Consider the following 23,199-nt stretch of genomic DNA (forward strand, 5'->3'; position numbering starts at 1 on the left):
ACCTGCAGACAATGTTGTTCCAAATGAACTTTCTGACGTCCTATTCTCATATGAAGACAAGGGGAATTAATTCTATCCACTTGGTGAAGTAATCCGTTGCAACCAGTAAGAATCTGACATTGCCGGGAGTAGGTGGTAGAGGTCCTACAATGTCAGTTCCCCACTGTGCAAATGGCCATGGGCTGGACAATAGGTGCAGCTCTGTCGTTGAAGCATGGATAAGCGGTGCATATCTTTGACACTTTTCACATTTGTGGGCAAAAATGTGCATACTTTTGGATGTAAGGCCAAAAGTATCCTTGCCTTAGGATCTTGAGAGCTAGTGTTTAGCCCCCAGTGTGGTTGCTACAAATTCCTTCATGAACCTCTCGCATAACCTATTTAGCGAGGTCTGGGGATAGACATCTGAGATGAGGTCCCAAAAAGGACTTCTTGTATAGATCATCTTCAAGGAGGGTGAATCTGTGCATCTTTGCAAGTAAATGCCTGGCTATATTCTTATCCTCAGGGAGTGTTCCGTCTTTGAGGTAGGACTTGTATGGATCCATCCAACTTGGAGTGGTGGCTGGAATGACACAAACTATTGTAACTGTGAGTGCTTGGATGCTAGATTTCTCTTGGAACTCTGTAGGGATGGAGCGTGACTAGCTGTTATCCAACATCGAGGCAACATACGCCAAAACGTCTGCATGCCAATTTTCAGATCAAGGCAGCTGATAAAACTGAATGTTCTCAAACTTGCTCTGAAGACCACCAGTTCTAGATATTTGGCCATTCGTTCGTCCTTGGCCTCATATCCTCCATCAACTTGGAACACAACCAGCTATGAGTCACTAATAACTATAGGGTGTGTCAGGCCCAAGTCAAGAGCCATTGTGAGGCTAGCAAGTGTCGCCTCATACTCTGCCTCATTGTTAGAAGCATTCCAACCCAATCGAATGGACTTCTCCAGCCGCATGTTGTCAATGGTAACTAACACAGCTCCCACTCCAGCGCCTTTGTCATTTGAATATCCATCCACAAACAGCCGCTACCTAGAGCTCGACTCGACTCCCATGGGTCTGGATGGGTATTTGGAGATTCAGGCAGGATGCCATCATCTGAATTGGGGGTGGTTAAGTCGTAACCAGTGTAGGTCATTGGGAAATCTCCCAAGAATTCTGCTAGTGCCTGACCCTTCTCTAAGATTCGTGGGACGTAGATAATGTCATATTCTGACAGTTGCAAGGACCATTTAGCTAACCTCCCTGACCTATTTGGCCTTTCCAGAACTGATCATAAATGGTATTCCATGATTACCCAAATATTGTGGGACTGAAAGTATGGTTGTAACTTCTCTGCTGCAAAAACAAGGGCTAAAGCGACTCTTTCGAGTTTTGGATATCTTGTTTCTACAGGGAGGAGCATTTGGCTCAAGAAATAGACAAGTTTTTCAACCTTCTTTTCATCCACGTGTATCAATACATAACTAATACCATAGTCAGATGAACAGAGATAAAGACCTAGAACTTCTCCCTCAACTAGTTTGGAAAGGATTGGTGGTGCCTCCAAGTACGTTTTGAGCTGATCGAATGCTTTTTGGCATTCTTCTATCCATAAAAATGAGGTGTTCTTTCACAGTAACTTAAACAGAGGTTTGCACTTATATGAACTCTTAGAGATGAACATGTTCAGGGCTGTTAGCCTGCCTATGACTTTTTGAACATCTTTCATGTTTTTAGGTGAAGGCATCTCTATGAGCGCCCGGATCTAATTTGGGTTTGCCTCGATTCCTCGCTTAGTAACCAGATACCCTAAAAGTTTCCCTAATGAGACAGCGAAAACACAATTCGCAGGGTTGAGTTTCATGTGATACCTTCAGAGAACGTCAAATGCATGTTTCAAATGGGAGAGATGATCTCCCCGTTTAGGCTCTTGATCAAGAGATCGTCTACATACACCTCCATAATGTTACCTATCAATCTTTCAAACATTTTGTTCACCAAATGCTGGTACGTGGCCCCTGTATTTTTCAGTCTAAACGACATGACTTGATAACAGTACAGGCCATCCTCAGTTGTGAAACTTGCATACTTGTGGTCTTCCTCATGTAATAGGATCTGGTTGTAGCCAGATGATCCATCTGTGAAAGATAATAGTTCATGTCCAGCCGTCACATCTACCAATTTGTCAATCCGCGGTAGAGGGTAACTGTCTTTTGGACATGCACGGTTTAGATCCGTGAAGTCAATACATATTCTCCATGACCCATTATTCTTACATACTGGGACAATATTATAAATCCAGGTGGGGAAGTTGATCTCCCTGACAAATTAAGTTAGCTGCCTTTAGTTTTTCAACTTTGGCTTTTACTGATTTGGATCTGTCAGCACCTATCCTTTTGGGTTTCTACTTGACCACTACTGCATCACTGCGGACATTGAGCCGGTGACATGCCACATGGGAGTCAATCCCTGACATTTCTTCAAACGACCAAGCAAACACGTCTTTGTGTTCTCGAAGGAAGTGTATTAGAGCCTGACGTTCTTCAGAACTCAACAAGGTGCCGATGAAAGTGGTTTTTGTCGAGCTGCCTCCCACAATTTCCACTTCCTCTAATGGCTCTAGTGAGGGGGGACCCTCCCTATCTCTTGGGACCAAGTCTGGGAGAGGGGAATCTAATTGTAATTGCTATTTGGCGGGTTACCCCACCTCCATTGGTTCAAAAGGAAGTGGGGACTGCTTCGTCGCCAGTGCATAACATGTTTTGGTTGCCATCTGATCCCTTCTGACTATCTCAATTGTCTTGTTATATGGGAACTTCAGACATTGGTGATAAGTGCTAGGAATAGCTCGGAGTTTGTGCAGCCAGGTCCTGCCTAAAATCATATGATAGGGTGCGTTAGAGCTTTGTCCCCACTGAATCCATATAGGTTGGAGTTGGTGGTGATCAACTCAGAATCAGGAATCTGTAGCTTTTTGAATGCGCCATAGTATAACATGTCTGCTGAGCTGCCTGGATCAACCAATATGCGATGCAAATCATAATCTCTAAAAGGAAGTGTCATAACAAGTACATCCTCATGTGGGCTCTGGATGCTACGACAGTCAGCCTCAGTGAAGAGGATAAGCAAATCTTTGTGGGGTACCGCATTGACCTGTGCTCCCGTAGTCAGTTCGCTGTTTATGATCCTCATTTGCTTGGCGATGCGCATCTGATATCGCACACCTTTTTCAATAATCTGCCCATTTTGTTTGCATGCTTTTTGGAAATCATATTTATCTGAAGGCGACCATTGAGCGGTCCAGTTCATAGGGGATCCTGAACTGATGTACTGATCTCCTCAGGTTGTACTGCATTTGCATGTTCCTGTGCTACAAACTGCTTTAAATACCCCCTTTCAATCAGATCCTGTAGTTCATTTTTCAGAGTCATACAGGTTCTGGTGTTGTGACCCTTACTCTTATGGAACTTGCAGTAGGTCCTTTGGTCTTTGGTACCTAGGGAGCCTGGCTTAAGCGGAGCTGGCCATTTAAGGTAACTCTGATTCTTGATCGAGTCCAGAACCTCATCTGGCATTTTGTTCAAAGGGGCAAAGTTTCTGTCCATCGAGGGAAGAGCTTCTTTAGCTCCTTCCACACGTGGCTTCTTCTGTGGTTTTCCATCTGCACTATTGGTTACATTTTGGTACTGTCTCCTAGGCATTCGTCCCTTTGATGGGGATTCAACCCTTTGGCGGCCACGATGACGGTTTCTCTTTGGCTTTTAAGAGGATGAGTTCCCTTCTCGAGGGGCCACAGGAGTTGTCCGACTAGCCTTTTTCACTTCCTGACGTCTATTCAGGACATCCTCCTCCCACCCTACATGAGTCTCAACCCTGTTTAGGAGTTCCTCTAAATCACGGGGTGGTTTCCTGGAGAGGGATTCGAATAAGGCGTTGTTTTCATCCAACCCTTGTTTGAAAGCTATTATGGCAGTTTGTTCGTCGCAAGACTCTATCTGGATTGAAATTTCCATGAATCATTGCATGTAGGACTTTTTTTCCATGAATCGTTGAAATTTCCACAGACGACGTTTTATTTTATTTATTTATTTATTTTTTTATGTTGAACGATACGTCGATCCACTTTGGTTGGTGCTTGTTGCATGAGTACCTGTCTATGAAGGTTTAAACATTTCTTCTGAGGACCTGATCTGCCGCTCAGGTAACTTGTGGTACCAATGGAGCGTAGATCCATACAGGGAAGCTTTGAACTCTTGGCACATGACGTGGTCATACCTTTCATATTATCCCATAGTTGCTCGATATCAGAACACATGATCCACTAGATCTGACTTGCCATTGAAGACACTAAACTTCGGTTGCCTATAACCGCGGGGGTAAGGCTTTTTCATTATTCAATATGCGAAAGGAGATCCGCTTGCCCCCATTATGGCGGATTAAACAAGGGAGTCTTGCATTTTTCTCCCCTTGCCTGTCATCTAATGCATCTGATGGATCAGGTCATTCTTCTCAGTTTCCCATGCAGTTTCTTTGGTATAATGCTTATTGGTCTGAGCTCTTTTCCTATGTCGAGGGTCGATGTCACCATCCTGGTCAGTTGACTCTGGTTCGGATGTTGTATCCAAGTCCTCATCTAAGTTGATGTATTCTAACTCAGATGTCTCGCGTCGAGCTGGACCCCCACGCCTTAGGTTCCTTGCACGACCACCTTATGGAGGGTCATCATCATCGAGATCGATAAGCGGCTCCTTCCCTGTGTCAGATTGATACAAATGCCTCAGTAGCTGTACTTCTCGTTCAAGATTGATTCTTTGTTGTTCCAGAGCCTGTACTACTTGGCTTGCCTGAGCAGACTCTGGGTTGGTGAGGACAACATTCTCACCATCTTGACGCTCATCTTGAGCGTTATTCCTGGGGCCTACACTGGGAGCTGCTGGTCCATTGGTGCTGGTCACAGGTCTTTGGAGGGGATTACTCACATCGTGGTGACCGACATTCTCCCCCCTTCAGGTATCTCGTGCTCTTTTTCTCTCACAGCGACGTTGCGCGTGGTTACGTTGCGCCACCCTTTGTTTTCTTTGCTCCTGCCATCACAATGGTAAGAGTTTTTAAACTAAATTAGTCATTTGGAACGATGTTTACCTACTTTCTTCCCTATAGACGTCGCCAAAAGATGTAGGGGAGTTTTCGAGTATCCCCTTATCTTCCTCTATGCCTTGTGATTTAGAAGCTTTTACTGGGTAGAGAAAAGATGAGATGATTGTGAGTTCAGGGTTGAATCGCCTGGCGGCTACCTGCGTATCTTCTTGTTTATTTAGAAGAATCAAACCATATTTTGTGTACTTCCTAAGAGTGAATCCCTCTGGTTTATATAGGAAGAGCTATGAGAGTCATAGGGTTAGGACTGTCCTCACCGCTTGTGCGTTCCCTTCCATCTTTGGACTCTGCCTTCCTATTTGGATTCCTCTCCTTATGGAAGTCTGAATCTAGACCATATCTTATGAGAGGTAAGTTTCCTTATTGATCATAATGTCCCATCGTGTATGGGAAGATTATTTTTAAAATGTAACTCCTAAGATATGTCATCACGATTCCTTCCTTATCATCAGAGATTGTCATCTTCAGTTTCCTTATGTTCAGGAACTGTCTATATCAGTTCCAAATGACTTAGAGAGCTGTCATACTTAGAGGCGGTCAGCCACGTGCCTAGCACATGTCCACTAAACACTCGTGCTAAGCACGAGATCACTTATTCACAGAACTAATCCGAAGGTCCTCGTCTCATTCTGGACATCTATAGTCTTAGGTTATTTCTCATACACGTGTCATCTGTTCAATGACAAGAAATCCCCTTTACAAAGTGGTATCGGAGCAAGGTTAGATTAATTTAGGTTGTTATCCAAATTTCGCTCGGAAGGTGTTTGACAAAATTCCTGAGAGAAGGTTTGAGTTGAAATAGCTTGTAGAGATGGACCATTCTATAAACACTCGCATGACTAGTCTGAATAGAGCTAACTACACTATTTAGAAATCTAAGATGGAAGACTTGCTATATTGCAAGGACTTGGCACAACCCATTGAGAATAGAGGAGTAAGACCAGAAGCGACTGTTGTGGCTGAGTGGAGGAAGCTTAATAGAAAAGTAATTGGGTACATTCGACAGTGGATTGACAACAGTGTCTTCTACCATGTATCCCAAGAGACTACCGCTTTTTGCTTGTGGAAGAAACTTAAAGACCTCTATGAGAATAAATCGGCCGAAAATAAGGTATTGCTCATTAAGAAGTTTGCTAACACGAAGTACAAAGAAGGTTCTTCAATGTCTGAGTATCTTAATGAAGTATAGAATACCATCAATCAGTTGCACTTGATGAAGGTTAATATGGGTGACGAAGTTGAGGCTTTGTTCCTATTAAACTCTCTACTTAACAATTGGGAGACGTTAGCAGTTTCTCTTAACGGAGCTGCTAAAGATGGAATCATTTCCATGGAGATGGCTACCGGGGCATTGTTGAATGAGGAGACAAGAAGGGGTTCATGAAGTAGCTCCTCTCACTCAGAGATCTTTGTCACAGAGAAACAGAGGAGAGGTAAGAGCAAAAAACCATCTCATTCTAGAAGTGATGATAGAAGCAAATCTAGGGATGAAGCTAGAACTCCTAAGGCAGAAAGACAATGTTAATATTGTGCCACCAAGGGTCACTTCAGGTATGAGTGTAGAACACTGAAGAGGGATAAGAAGAATAACTGTGTACATGAAGACAAGGTAAAGAGGAATGGAAACACATGTCGAGATACTACCGCACTAGTAAACAATGATCTAGTAGGAATTGTGTCAGATTGTGGTGAGTGTTGTGTTAGTACCTCATGCCAGGATACAGAGTGGGTGATAGATATAGGAACATCCTATCACGTCATACCACATAGGGGATTCTTCACTACCTACAACTGTGGTGAATTTGGTGAGGTAAATATGGGTAACAGTGGCGTCTCGAAGATTGTAGGCATTGGGGATGTTCATATAGAAACCAATGTCAGCTACACCTTGACACTCAAGGATGTATGACATGTCCCTGACATTCGACTAAGCCTAATTTATGCTGGGAAGTTAGATGATGATGGCTTTCAAAACTCGTTTGGCAACAGGGTATAGAAACTAAGCAGATGTTCCATTATAGTAACCAAAGGGAAGAAAACTTGCTCGCTTTACAAGACACATGCTAGTTTGTGTAAAGCAGAGTTAAATGCGGTACAAGAAGAAGCTTCCTCCAAACTATGGCATAAGAGACTGTGTCATATGGGAGAAAAAGGCATGGAAGTTCTTGCCAAGCAAAAGGCCTTGCCAAATATCAAAAGTACGCATTTAAATAGATGTACTCACTGTTTGGTAGGAAAGCAACACAGGGTATCTTTCCAAAGATTCCCCTCTCACAGAAAGAACAATGTCCTTGAGCTTGTATACACATATTTATGTGGTCCTATGAAAGTAAAGTCCCACGGGGGAGTTTTGTATTTCTTGACTTTCATTGATAATGCGTCAATAAAGATATGGGCATATAGTCTGAAGACCAAAGATGAAGTACTTGGCATGTTTAAGACTTTCCATAGCATGGTGGAAAGAGAGACAGAAAATCTTTTGAAGTGTATTCGCTAAGATAATGGGGGTGAGTACATTGGGCTATTTGAAGAGTATTGCAAGAGTCATGGGATTCGTCATGAGTAGACCATTCCCAAGACTCTGTAACACAATGGTATAGCCGAAAGGATGAATTGTACTATTGTAGAGATGATGAGATGCATGATGTCTCACTCTAAGCTACCTAGAAGCTACTGGGTAAAAGCAATGCACACAGCCATACATGTGATCAACATTTCGCCGTCGAAGCCTCTGAATAGTGATTATCCAGAGAGAGTATGGTCAGGCAAAGATGTTGATTATGGATACTTGAGGGTATTTGGGTGCAAGGCATTTGTTCATATTCCCAAAGATGAGAGATCCAAGCTTGATGACAAAGCTAAGCAGTGCATTTTTCTGGCTTATGGGGATAAGAAGTTTGGCTACAAATTTTATGATCCGATTAACAAGAAGGTAATCCGAAGTCGATATGTTGTGTTCTTGGAAGACCAAACCATAGCAGATTTTGAGGATGGTGAGAAGTTAGAAGCTTTCACTAATGATCTTGTTGATTCAGAACTAGAAGTTCCTACTATGGAACGTGCAGAAGGCATTGAGAATGTAGAGAACCATGAGTTTGAAACTCATGATGATGATCGTATTGCTCATGATGGGATAGAACCTATTGATATAGAAGACGCAGATGAAGTGCATGAACCACCACCTGAGCAACCATAAGTGCATCCTCCTGAGGCACAAGAAGATGGGGCAAGGAGGTCTGAGAGAGAGAGAGAAAAGTTTTATCCAGGTATCCACCACATACGTATGTTTACTATCTGATGGTGGAAAACCTATGTACTATCAAGAGGCATTTGAAGGTACAGACAAAGAGAAGTAGTTGAAGGCCATGCATGATGAGATGGATTCTTTGCATAAGAATCACACTTATGACTTAGTTGAAAACCGAAAGGAAGAAAAATTATCAAAAATAAGTGGATCTACAAAGTCAAGCATGAGGAGAATAATTCACATCCAAGGCACAAAACTCGCCTTGTTGTGAAGGGATTCAGTCAAAGGAAAGGTATTGACTTTGATGAAATTTTCTCTCATATAGTTAAGATAACTTCTATCAGGGTGGTATTGGATCTGACCGTAAGTATGAACCTAGAGGTTGAGCAACTAGATGTCAAGACAACTTTTCTTCATGGAGACCTTGAAGAAAATGTCTACATGAACCAGTCAGAGGGGTTTGAGGTCAAAGGCAAGGAGCACTTAGTATGCAAGCTGATAAAGAGTTTGTATGGGTTGAAACAGGCACTGAGACAGTGGTTTATAAAGTTTGATTCCTTTATGGTGAAGCATGGCTACATGAAGTCCGCTTCCGATCATTGTGTGTTTATTCAGAAATTTTCAGATGGGGATTTCATAGTGCTCTTGTTGTATGTGGATGATATGTTGATAGTTGGCCAGAACATCAACAAGATATCCAAGCTGAAAAAAGACTTGAGTAAGTCCTTTGAGATGAAGGATTTGGGTCAAGCAAAGCAGATACTTGGTATGCGGATTACTCGTGACAGAAAGAGTGGGAAGTTGTGTCTTTCTCAAGAAAGCTACATTGAGAAGGTGTTGAAGAGGTTCAACATTAATCAAGTGAAACCAGTCAGTTGTTCGCTTGGTGGCCAGTTCCACATGACCAAAATATGTGTCCAAAGGGTGAGCATGAGTAGAGTCAAATAAAAAAGATTCCTTACGCATCCGCAGTGGGCAACTTGATGTATGCAATATATGGTGTGTACAAGACCGGATATTACTTTCGCCGTTGGTGTTGTAAGCCGTTTTCTGTCAAATCCGGGTAAAGAGCATTGGGTAGGTGTTAAATGGATATTGAGATATCTCAAGGTCACTTCCAAAGCGTGTTTGTGTTTTGGTGGAAGTAAGACCTTGTTTGAAGGCTACACAAATGCAGACATGGCAGGTGATGTTGACTCTATGAAGTCCACCTCCGGTTATTTGTTTACTTTTGCAGGGGGAGCAGTTTCTTGGCAATCTAAGTTGCAAAAGTGTGTTGCCCTCTCCACTACAGAAGCCGAGTATATTACAGCCACTGAGTGTTGTAAATAAATGATATGGATGAAGAGGTTCTTTGATGAACTAGGGCTAAAGCAGATATAGTTTGTAGTTTTATGTGACAGTCGGAGCTCCATCCATTTGAGCAAGAATCCGAGTCTTCATTCTAGATCCAAGCACATACATGTGCATTAGCATTGGATTAGAGAAGTTTTTGAAGACAAGCATTTGTGCATTGAAAAGATCCATATCGACAAGAACGGATTGGATATAATGACCAAAATCTTACCGAAAGATAAGTTTGATGTTTGTTGTGCTACCGCCGGAATGGTAGCACACTCCTCCTGTTGATTTGGGAATGCATGGAGGTATCCCCCATCACTGTTCGGGAGGGGGAGATTGTTGGAGTTATCCCTCACATGAGAAAGAAGGAGAAAAAGAAGTATTGTTCGTGTGAAGAAGTTTGAGCGCGCATGCGCTCAGATTGGTTGTGACCAACCCGCCGCGCCCTTACCGTGAAAAAGAAGATAGTTTTTTTCAGCCTCTCACGAAACAAAGTTACTGGACATTTGGTTTTGAGGAAAATAAGAAAGCGTGCACGCACTCGATTTTACCTTACCGAGAGCGCGCCCGCGCTCATACCTAAACTTGTTAGTTTCTATTTCTACTATAACCGTGAAATTGCAAGTTTAGTATAAAAATAAAAGTTAGGTTTTGGAAAACCAAGTCTTGAATAGAAACCCAATTTTGAGAGTAATCAAAATTGAGAGAAAACCTTTGCAAAGAGAAAAACTTGTAAGGAGAGAGGAGTGATCTAATAAGGTGGAGAGACTTGAGGGGAGTGATTATAATCTTTCTTCCCATACTTATAAAAGGATTAGCTCTTGTGGAAGTAGGCATCATTGATCGAACCACGTTACATCTTTGTGTTGTGGTATGCTTTATTTTCTTTGCATTATTATTACTTATTTGTGATAGTTGTTGATTGTTTAGAAGGTTGTAGTGAAAGTTTAGATTTTTGTCTAGAGTAGTTGTTTGTCAAATTGCAAGTTATCTTAGTGGGGATCGATTGGTATCCTTGACCCCAACAGGGAGCACAACCATGTTGTGGATTCCATTACCAAATGCCTAAAGCTAGTGCTGCAGATGATAATGTAGTGTTTTTTTACTATCCTCCACGTAATGTATTTTTACTATCCTCCCTCTGTTTAGAGTTATCCGTAATCTTGGAGAGAGATAGGATGGGTTTTCATTTTTATGATATTTCATCCAGAATACTGGTTCTGAATTACTCTACTTGTTTTGGTATTGCACAGTTGACTGGATGTGCAATGTACTTCCTCCAAAGTTTAATTGGAACGTTGCAAGCTGTCCCAACAATTTCACCCACAATTTTTAAGTAACCGTGGTTGGCTTTGGAAAGCCCTGGGAGCCAAAAAAAATTTATATAAATTTTCCATCTTTTTGCCAATTCTGCCAATGATCAGCAAATCTACAAAATCTTTCCATGCGAGCATATTTCTGTGTCTCAAGATGGAAATTTAATATGAAATTAATGCTAAAAACACGACCTTCTATTTAAGAGGTACCTTTTATCAGTTCATGGAATTAAGATATATCTCCTTACCTGTTCATTGGTTTTGTCAAGTTCTAAATCACATCAAACATATTGCACAGAAGTTGCAATTGCTATAATCATGGAGCCAGACCAAGAGCAAAGACAAGGTTCTATGCTCACTCTTCTTTCTCTCTCATTTTGTGTAACTGTACGTGTAAGGTAATTATTTGATCTCCCAGTGAAAATTAATTGTTTTCCGTAATGATTTCAACTGAACAGCTTAATTATTTTACCATGCTAAATGCAACGTTAATTGTACAGCATATGTTTATCAGTTTATGACTTTATGTAACTCAAAACCAACTGATACTAGCTAGCAAACAAGTCGATATCTCCGAGACAATAGAACTAGTTCGCTCAACCTGAATATTGTACGTACTTCAACTCTAGTAGGTAATGCAATTAGTAAGCATTTATGCAACTATCACAACAATTTTAGACACGGGTAATTTTTTTGACATCAACAAGTTGAGTTTAAACTTTAAAGATGATTTACGTTGATGGTTACATTGATGATGAAATTTCTTGGTAAGATTCAAGTTATAATAATTGAAGACTCCCGTGTTAACATGGGGAATAATTAGTTTGCCTCAATTGGGAATGAACGCAGTTTGGTATAATTAGATCGAGTTATATGGTTTTCTTCTGTTTTTAAAAAGCTGATTTTGGCTTTCTGAGGTTTCATACTATCCCGCCTTAAATTGAGTTACAATGCCGTGGTACTCGCCACTAATAGGCCAATTTTTTTATTTGCAGAAGAAATCAATGATTCTCCAATAGAACAAGTGAGGCTTACAGTTCCAATAACTGATGACTCAGCATTGCCAGCATTGACATTTCGTACGTGGGTTTTGGGACCAATTTCATGCATTTGCATAGCATTTGCTGTACAGTTCTTCAGTTATCGTCAAAACATGGTTAATTTCTCACAGACTTGTACTTCAATTCTGCTTCTACCAATTGGAAAGTTTATGGCATAGAAGCTTCCAACCAAACCCATTAGAGTTCCAGGGACAAAATGGACGTTCTCTATGAATCCCGGGCCATTCAATGTCAAAGAGCATGTCTTGGTATCCATACTTGCTAACTCTGGTTTTGACAATCCATATTCTTTGACAACTGTGACAATTGCTAAAGCATTTTACCACAAGAATATCAACTTTTGGGCATCTTTTTTCTTGGTGCAAACAAGTCAAGTAAGTTTCTGCACGAAAATGTTAACCAATATAGTAGTTCCAATTTCAGAGGAATCCTATTAGGCAAGTAACGCACTTTGTGAGTTAAAGACATGCTTTTTGTTTGGGGTACTCCAAATAAAATCGTACTTGAACTTTTGGAGTCGCTATACTAAAATTGTCTTTTACTGAGATAGAGTGTATGCAACTCACAGTTGTCTGATAGCATTCCACTTAATGTTACTACATGAAATTGTAGTTTGCTTATACCCTTTGTTAGTTTTGTGATGTATGACAAATAATTCATTTAGATGATCGGTTACGGGCTGGCTGGAATTTTTATGGAATTTCTTGTAAAATCTCATTACATGTGGTGGCCATGTCCTTATTGGATGTTTCTTTTTACAGGTTAGTTCTCTCTCTCTTTTTATGATATCTGTATTTGTATTATCAACCAAATTTACTACTTCGTTTTTTTTTTTTTGGTAACTTGTAGGATATTGCATGAGAAGGAAGAAAGACAAAAAGGATACTTAACCAAACTCCAATTTTTTGTTATTGTTGCAGTGTCAAGTTTTGCCTACTATGTCCTCCCTAATTATTTCTTCCCCTCTATAACTGCTCTCTCATTTGTATGTTGGATCTGGAAAAATTCGGTCGTTGCTCAACAAATTGGTTCAGGTCTTCATGGTTTTGGCATTGGTTCATTTGCTCTTGATTGGCCTACCATTACAGGTTTCTTAGGAAATCCCTTTGCTCTGCCTATGTTCACAGTCGTAAATCGTATGGTTGGATTTGTGTTAATCATGTATATAATAACTCCTATAACTTATTGGACTGATTCCTATAATGCGAGGAGATTTCCAATTTTTTCTAGTAACTTATTTGATTTCAAAGGACAAGACTATAACTCATCGCAAGTCCTTGGAGGCGACTTAAAATTGAATGAAGAAGCTTACAGTAGCTACTCAAGCATATATCTGAGTGTTTTTTTCATCTATGGTTTTGGATTTTCCTTTGGAGCTGTAACTGCTACAGTAACTGATTTTGTTCTCCGTTATGGCAGGTAAGGCTCATTAGTTTCGTACATTTCTTGTGTAAGTTTAACCTTTTGCTCTTAATCATCCTAGTATACTACAAAAGATAAAGTCTTGTATGCATTGTTGCTTGTGTTTTAGGGAAACCTGGCAACAATTTTGTGAAGCATTCAAAAACCGAAAACAGCATGGTGATGTGCACAATAGGCTCATGATGAAATATGAATCTATTCCTCATTGGTGGATTTATATAATCTTTGTCTCAATGATCATCGTGGCAATAATTAATAGCAGAGTATATGAAGAACAAATTCAACTTCCATACTGGGGCATTTTGTTTGGATGTCTACTGGCTTTTATTTTGATTCTCCCAACTGGTGTACTCATTGCTACCACAGGACAGGTTAGAAATGACACTCGTAATAACTTCACATACACCAAAGAATTCTAACAAACTTCTTGTGTAGTATCTAATCACATCTATGAAGTCCTTTGTTTATTAGGATAATGACGATGACGTACTCGATGAGGACAAGGATAAGTTTTACTACTCCTGAGTTCTGACCGTGTAACTAAGCTTGATATATTCTTTCTGATGATAACTGCAGGGAATTGATATGTATGGTCTTTGAGAGCTACTTATCGGTTATGTATACCCGGGAAATCCTATTGCAAACTTGGCTTTCAAATCCTATGCAACATCTGTGAGGGTTTCTCCAATACCCAGAATGCATGTCAATCAATAAAGAAAACCAAATAATAATAGGACATACCTGATGCCAAGTGTTCTCTCACAGTGGATGGAAAACTTATGAGAATCATAATAGGGTTTGGGGTGAGGACCTCAACTTATATATTATGGGTGTATTTCTATTATAGCCCATCATGATAATAGAAATACGCTTAAGCCCAAAAAAGTATCTGCACATATAGTTAAGCCCATACTCACTTTATACACGTGTCATGACCTGACACGTGTGATTTAAGACATGTAAATGACTCGGTCATGTTACTTTAAGATCACGGTTTAGTGAGTCTTCCTAATGTCACTCGGACATAGTTCGACAATTAACAATTGTGTAATGTGTATGATCTATGTAGGTATACCTTAAAGAGAAAAATTCTAACAATCTCCCACTTGTACCACATAGGTCATAACCTGATATTCAACAATGTTGACCTTAAGAGCTCTAAATTTTATTGTCGAAATAATGAGTGACGTCTTAAAAACATAATCTGGTCCATTGAAAACAAATATATAGGATCACAGCGACCTTTGCCACATTTAGCATGACTAGACCCATCTGTGGTCACAATACTAATATCTCCAATGACATAGATTAAGTATGGATGTGTAGTATGAAAATAACATGTAATCGATCCCTGAACATATTCATTTTCAATTGGTCCAATCTTATGATTTATAGTGATTTTCTTTATTCTACTTAATCAAACTTTATATGCGCAATCATAAATGAATAAGTAGATAACTTTATTTCAAAATAATCATCAATTACTGAAGTGACAAGCAAGAGTTACTTAGTAATATAGACTCCTACTGAAATGAAATATCACAAGGACTAATTAACTACTCCTTTACAAGCTATAAGCTCTTTTAAGTGCCTTAAGTGGTAAGCCTTTAGTAAGTGAATCCATATTTTGGAGATCAGTACTAACATACAACTGTCAAAAGATAAATGATAATGTTGATCCCTTTCTTCATGTCAAGAAACTTTATATCAGTGTCCTACGGGACGCTAATGAACTCTTGTCATTCTCAAAGGAAAAATTTAGCGGCTTTAGTATCACAATAAATCTTTAACAATTTCTAAATGAAACTTACAACATAATACCGGAATCCGATAAGATCCAATCGGTTACCAAATGATTGGTTCTTCGGCATGTGAGTGTGAAATCTTTTGTTCTTTTCAAATACCGCATAAATTTTTTAGCCGCTTTCATATCCATTCATGGATTAAGTATTTGCCAAGCATTCCAACTACGTACGCAGTAACTGGAGGCATACAAACTTGAGCATATATGAGACTCCCTACAGCTAACGCATATGGGATATTTTCTTATAAATCGTTCTTTGAATAGGTAAGCAAATTTAACTTATCACCATTACCAAAATGTGCATTACCTGGTAAATTGTTGTGCATGCTGGAACTACTTAGCACCTTTATTGATATAAGCATTTTGTGAAAGCCAAAAAATATCACGTGATATATCACAGTGATCTTTATGCATATAACAAAATTCTACACCGTATGTCACTTCTTGCTAGTAGAATATCATCAACATATATTACCATAATAAATAAATTTGCTCCCACTGATCTTATAATATAAACATTGATCCACGTTAATTTAACTTAAAACCAAAAGAGGCAATAACGTGATCAAACTTTAAGTACCACTGACGAGATGTCTGCTTTAAGCCATAGATGGATTCTTCAAGTTGCAAACCAAACGTTCTGTGTCTTTGGACTCAAAACCCTGAGGTTGCTACGTATAGAAAGTATCCTGAATGTTGCCATTCAGAAAACCAATCTTAATATCCATCTGGTGTAACTCTAAATCATAATGAGCTACAAGTGCCATAATAAGCCTTCTCTTTATAATAAATGCCTTCATGGTGAGTAAAGTCTTTCGAGACAAGATATCTTTTATATCTTTCGATGTTGCCTTTTTGAGTCATGATTGGTTTTGCAACCCCATTAGCAAACCAATTGGTTTGACTCCTTTACGCAATTCAATAAGATCCCAAACGTCATTGTCTTTTACATATACTTAAACTCATTTAACATGACATTCATCCAATCTAAGGAGTGAGCACTTTGTTTGGCTTGAACGAAAATAATGTGATTACTTTCAGTTCCTATATCAAATTTATGATTTTGGAGATACATTATATAATTTCCTTAAATAGCTAGTCTCCTCCCCTTTATGTGAATTCTTTAATGACACTTCTAATTGAGTTTATCAAGGTTTTTCTGTAAAAGTAGGAGGCAACTTAGGAATACTTGGTTGATTTTCAACCGCATACTGTCCAAAGACAGGTATAACCAATCCATTAAAGGAACATCGTGTTCTTTCTTCAAATCATTATTCCTAGGTTGTGTACTCCCACTATTCTCAACATTCTCAATAAATATGGCATTATCCGTCACAAATAAATAGGGTACTTGAACAGGGGAAATAAAACATGAAACCCCTGTACCTTTTCGAATAGCTAATAAAGTAGTAACTATTAGTTCTTGAGTCCAGTTTCCTTTTATTAGGCTGTAAAGGCCAAATTTTTTTGAACAACCCCAAATATGTAAATGCTTTATACTAGGTTTCTTTCCAGTCCATAGTTCATCATATGGGGTTTTAGTTACTGCTTTACTAAGTACACGACAAAGATTGCCTATTGCAGTCTTTAAGGTTTCACCTGTAGAGACTCTGGTTAGAAATATGATTTGTCATTCTAACAACCATGTCTTTTAAGGTCTTATTTCATCTCAAATACACCATTTTGACACGGCGTCCCTGACATGGTGTACTAAAGAACGATGTCACATTCCATCAAGTATCTTGCAAATATTCCATCAAGTATCATACCCACCATAGTATTTACTACTTCGGTCAGTTTGATGGTTTAACTTTATAAGCCTTAAACACATCCAATGACTGATTTTTCACGAATTAAGCATGGATGTGTTAGAATTTTTCTCTTTAAGGTGTACCTACATAGATCATACACATTACACGAACTATGTCCGAGTGACATTAGGAAGACTCACTAAACCGTGATCTTAAAATAACATGACCGAGTCATTTACATGTCTCAAATCACACGTGTCGGTCATGACGCCGTGTATAAAGTGGGTATGGGCTTAACTATATGTGCAGATACTTTTTTGGGCTTAAGCGTATTTCTATTATCATGATGGGCTATAATAGAAATACACCCATAATATATAAGTTATGGCTTTAGGTATGTCCTATTATTATTTGGTTTTCTTTATTGATTGACATGTATTCTGGGTATTGGAGAAATTCTCACAATTGGTATCATTCGCCTAGATGTTAATCATTAAGAAAACATACGGTTTATTTTCTTACTAAGTTAAAACTAAAATTGAGAAAAATCAGTTTTTTTTTTTTTTTCGATTTCAACGTTATTGAACCGTCGGATTCCGGCGATCGGATTTTTCTGGGGTCGGGATTTGTGGAGTCAGTACTTCATCATCTAAGGATCATATCCAACGGTGGATGATGGGTTTTGATCGCCGGTTGTGGTGGGTACCGCCGTCAAAGGTTGAATCGAAAATTCCTGAAACTGTTTTTCCTGCCAAGTTTGGACTCTTGGATCTCCTTCGGGTTTGGATGTATGGTGCTGAGATTTTCCAGAATTGATCTCTTCATACCATATTTTAAATCCGTATGGTGGCTTGTAGTTTTCGATCTCATATTCATGTAGTTAACTGATGTTAAAAGTGGTTAAAAACTCGTTTTTATATGAATCTGGCGATTTTAAAAGCTATGTATCTCGGAGATGCAGGGTCCAATGGGGCTGAAATTTGGTGTGGTGGGTTGTGTGATGGTAGAGATGATATCTGACGGTCGAAACTTGTTTTGTATCGTTCAGTCAATGGGCTTAATGGCGGCAGTTTGGTCGGAAAAACCATCAAGTCTGTTTTTTAAGCTTCTGTCTTTTGTGGGTGAAAGTGACGATGAGTTTTCAATGTCAACTCACTTGAGTCAGAGTTCAAAATTCTGAGTTTTAAACCGATCCCAAACACAAAACCTTTTTTGGGCCTTTTGTTTTCTTCTAAAGCCCGCTAAAAAAAAGTATTTGTGCTTTCTTAAAGTCTGCCCCATAGCCCAAAGTCCATCTCGACCCATAAACTAGATTGGGCTTGGGTCTGACCCATGTATGCCAGGTCTGCCTTTGCAAACAAAGTCTGACTACCTTGACCGGGTCTGACTCAAGTTGACTGGACCTAGTTTGATTCGTTTTTGGGCCTATTTGGTATTTTTTTTGGGCCCAATTAACTTATTTCAGCGTATATAACTTGATTTAAGTCAGTTTTGGGTGGTTGAATAGTCAAATCGAAGAGTTTTTCGAGCCCAATAAAATAGACGGACTTAAATTTCAGTTTGATCATATTTGGATTTATGAACTTTGCTATTGGAATTTTCTTTTCTACTATTATCATCATGTTAATTAACAGAATTGAATAATAGCATGTTCCAAACATTTGAAAAATTAGCAATCTAAACCATGAAACTTGGATAAGTTCAAAGTGATACGCTGCCTAAGTGGCCTCTTTCATGGAAAATTTATTTGGGTTTAATGGCAAAGTTTATTGGATTGTATATGGTTGCGTCTTAATCCATGCAAGTAATAATCGGCCCAAAGGAAGTTTACTATTTTGGCCGGATTAAAGACGGTATAAGGTAATTAATATACGGAAAATAATTTTAGGAGTTACTTATGCATTCAATAGTCGGCCCTAAGGAAGACTTATTGTTTGGCCAAGCCTAACTTTGTTTTACATATGTCGATTAGCCTTATGTGTTTAGAGAGAACCACTTACACGTTAAATGCTTGTCCAAAGACTTGAATTATAATGGTGTGTTAGGTTTCTCATTAAGGCCCACTACTAAAGTTTTATAAAATGTTTTATATCTTGTCATTTGTCTACTTGATTATTAATTTTCATTTAGACTAATGAATGCATGATAATATTCCAGTTTATTATTGTCAATGCATTATAGTAGATGACATATATATAGTAATGTGATATATCTTTTGTGTTATGCATCTTATAATTGTTTTTTGGATGTATGGTTTTGGGATTATGCCATGCATGTTGATGTGCCTCCTAAGAGCATCTCTAGGTGGTGGTAGCATACTCTTCAAATTTGAAGAATGCTACCACAGAATCTGATAGCAAATTTCGACCAACTCTAGGTGGTCGCAAATTCGTGGTCGCAAAATTCATTGGGGACCCACCTGCGCGACATTACCACTGTCGCCCCCAAATTCAAAAAAAAACTCACGCGCCAGTACTAATGTCGCACCAAATTGAAAAAATAAAAAAATAACTTTGCGACATTAGTAGTAGTGGCGCCAAGCATTAATCGGGCGCTTTGGTGCTAGTCAAAGTCAAAAAAAAACTTGGGGCGACATTTGCAATGGCGCGCGACATTACTAATGTCGCTCCGCATCCGCATCCAAATTGCCAAATTTGCGAACAAGAATGCGAACAAGCAGGTGATGCGACCACCTAGAGTTGGAATTCCGGGAAATTCCGACGCATTTCTTCAAATTTGAAGAATGCGACTACGGATACGTCCACCTAGAGATGCTCTAAGTTTTACTGGTACTAGTTTTGCCGATGAAAGGCTACCTAGGAAAAGTGGGAGCGCTATAATAGTCTTAGTCTTATGATAATAAAGTACTATGTTTCTGAATTCTTTGTGCAATGCCTAAGATAGAAAATGCCAATAAATTCTTAAGCCAAGTTGCATACCGATGTTGCATCGGAAAAGATGGAGGCAAGTATGCGTTTTAGTAAATTTGTCACCTTGCAGTATACTAGAATATGAATTTTTAGAGAGCATGTTATGAAAATGTCTAATCTTGTTGCTAAATTGAGGACACTAAAGTTGGAGTTTCTGATAATTTTTATGTGCACCTCATTCTAGTTTCTCTTTTAGCACAATTTGGTCCCATTGAGATGAAGTATAATACTCAAAGGAATTTAGTGAGTTCATTGCTCAATATGTGCAATAAGAGAAATGTTGAAACAAGATAAGACTAATAGTGCTCACTTGGCAACTTTCTAAAATGGCAACTCAGGCACTAAGAAAAGAAAATGGAATAATAAGGGTAAAAATATTGCAGATAATGTGAGTTCTTAAGTAAATGTACGTGAAAGATAAACATGATAAGGTTATCTTCTGTTGCTTTTGCAAGAAACATGCAAGTCACATTTTATAAAGAATGTCCAAAATATCATAAGTGACTTTAAAGAAAGGTAATGAATTTAAGTTTTGTTTGTTCTAAATTTAATCTAGCTGAAGTACCATCTAAGTCATAGTGGATAGATACAGTTGCAACTATTCACATTAGTGTTTTCATGCAAAGTTGCTCAAGGAGCCGAAAGCGAGCTCTGATACCAATTGCGAGGATTTCTCCAATACCCATAATGCATGTCAATCAATAAAGAAAACCAAATAATAATAGGACATACCTAAAGCCATAACGTTGATCAAACAAGTCCTATAACGTTGATCAAACAAGTCCTATAAGCAGCAGCGGAACGTTGTTGTCTTCCACTCCAAAACCCTTCTTGTGTTCTCTCACAGTGGATGGAAAACTTATGAGAATCATAATAGGGTTTGGGGTGGGGACCTCAACTTATATATTATGGGTGTATTTCTATTATAGCCCATCATAATAATAGAAATACGCTTAAGCCCAAAAAAGTATCTGCACATATAGTTAAAACCATACTCACTTTATACACGTGTCATGACCTGACACGTGTGATTTGAGACATGTAAATGACTCGGTCATGTTATTTTAAGATCACGGTTTAGTGAGTCTTCCTAATGTCACTCGGACGTTGTTCGACAATTAACAATTGTGTAATGTGTATGATCTATGTAGGTACACCTTAAAGAGAAAAATTCTAACAACATCAACTATGGATCATGCTCACGACTTCTTATATGATTTTAAACTTGCCCACTATATGAAGATCCCTCCCAAATCAATGTTCATTGCTCAGGTATGAAAATTGATTAAGATAGCGTTAACTAACGTCGTATACTCAAATAGATCAAATTGAAGACACCAATATTAAGTGGCTTAAATGTTTGCTTTCCGAAGATTGTTGGTGCATCGGTCTCATATACAGCTAACCTGTGTTCGGCCTGGTGGCTTCTGTCCTCGGTGGATAACATTTGTGATCTAGAAAAGCTTCCGAAGGGTAGCCCTTGGACATGCCCTGGTGATCATTTGTTGCTTAGTATGGGGGTGATTTGGGGTGCAGTTGGTCCAAGTCGCGTGTTTGCACCACATGGTCAATATTCAAAGATGTACTGGTTCTTCCTTTTTGGAGTTCTTGCTACTGTGTTAGTATGGATCATCTCTCGGTCATTCGGAGATAAGAAGTGGATTAGGCTGATAAACCTTCCAATTATATTAGGTGCAGCGAATGGTATGCCTCCCATTGCTGCTGTGCATTACTGGTCTTGGTTTACAACGGCAATCCTCTTTAACTATATTGTTTACAGAAAGTATAATGGGTGGTGGACTAAATACAACTATGTTTTTTCAAATGGCTTGGATGTTGGTGTCGCCTTTATGTCTCTGCTGGCAAGTTTCACCGTTCAGATGAAAGACGTGTATGGTGTGAACTGGTGGGGGTTGGACTTGAGTGATCACTGCCCTCTTGCTACTTGTCCCACTGCTCCTGGTATAGAAGTAGATGGTTGCCCTGTTTTTCATTATTAACAAAATCTGCTTCGATTGATCAGACGTTCATCAAAGTTAATGAAAATATGTATTTTTAAAAGTTTTGAACTAGTAACTTTTTCAAAGACGTTTTCCAGGGAATTATAGAGCTGGGGCATGACTGTGCTGCGGACAGACCTTTTTTTAGAGAATTCCAGTTCACCAAGGGATTATACGACAAAATACAAACAAGCCTTGAGCTCGCGAGATGACATTTATAAGCGAACGCTGATCATGCCTTAATGCCTTACGAGGGTGTGGTATAGGTTATCTAAGACATGCTATCACATGCGGAGTAGTTAAAGATGTGACATCCGGCTAAAACAACCAAGTTGATAACATTTCTGTGGTGATATGCAGCTACTGCCTATTGCAACGGATTTAACTTTGCAATGCCAAGAAATATCCTAATTTGTCTTTTAAGCAAACCAAGTATGTGAATTCGATACTTCATTTCCCAAAAATTTAAAAGATGGCTAAACTGGAGTCCTCTTAAAAAAGAAGAAAATTTGGCACCAACATTATCTTACATTCTAGTAGAACCTATGATTCATCGCCTAGTCTACGAGCTAAAACTGCATTGCTTAAAAGAAGGTAATGGAGCAGATGACTTGGGGGTGTGTTTGACTTCACATGAGCAAACTCCTACAAGATTTGCTGGTTCTCAATTTTTTTTTCGTAGCTGCTGCTTCTCAAGCTTCCTCGAGGAGTACAAAGAAGATCTATTGGTCATATTCACAAATTAATTAGTAATATATTGAATATCTGATTCTTGGAACTCCAGTTTTGTTAGAAAATTTTATCTTTCAGTGCCATTTGGTTAGCACACGGTACACAGAGAGAGAGCATTAAACAGTGCTTAACAAACTTTTTTTCATTCATTTAACACGAACTAAGTAACCGATCCAGTATCCACACACAACATCACCACCATTTCTTCATAGAAAAGTAGAAAACCATACTCAAAGCACCCCTACATGCACCATTATTAACTACAAGAGTAAAAAAATACCAACTTCGGCTAAATTGAACAAAGGATACATGCTGATGTAGAACCAGAGGATTCAATTCAATTCAGTGTATATTTACTTGATTGAATTCTAAAAGATTACAATTTGGTTTATATAGAGGTTACAACAAATATAAACAAAACAGTCGGTGGCTTGAGAAACACAGAGCGCGGGTC

General features: G+C 39.0%; 2 protein-coding genes across 2 annotated transcripts; both read left to right on the plus strand.

Annotated features, from left to right (window-relative positions):
- The first annotated feature begins 11,363 nt into the window (after positions 1-11,363).
- On the plus strand, positions 11,364-14,053 carry LOC147491562 (oligopeptide transporter 5-like). Its single transcript, XM_086567272.1, has 4 exons — positions 11,364-11,443; positions 12,956-13,525; positions 13,638-13,899; positions 14,000-14,053. Exons 1-4 carry the CDS (start codon positions 11,364-11,366, stop codon positions 14,051-14,053), a joined length of 966 nt encoding a protein of 321 aa, XP_086423398.1.
- Positions 14,054-21,196: 7,143 nt separating this feature from the next.
- On the plus strand, positions 21,197-22,074 carry LOC147491563 (oligopeptide transporter 5-like). The gene is made up of 2 exons (XM_086563790.1): positions 21,197-21,285; positions 21,387-22,074. Exons 1-2 carry the CDS (start codon positions 21,202-21,204, stop codon positions 22,011-22,013), a joined length of 711 nt encoding a protein of 236 aa, XP_086419916.1. The 5' UTR covers positions 21,197-21,201; the 3' UTR covers positions 22,014-22,074.
- The last annotated feature ends 1,125 nt before the right edge of the window (positions 22,075-23,199 follow it).

This window comes from Coptis chinensis, chromosome 6 (assembly GCF_015680905.1).
Source record: "Coptis chinensis isolate HL-2020 chromosome 6, ASM1568090v1, whole genome shotgun sequence".
Classification (NCBI taxonomy): domain Eukaryota; kingdom Viridiplantae; phylum Streptophyta; class Magnoliopsida; order Ranunculales; family Ranunculaceae; genus Coptis; species Coptis chinensis.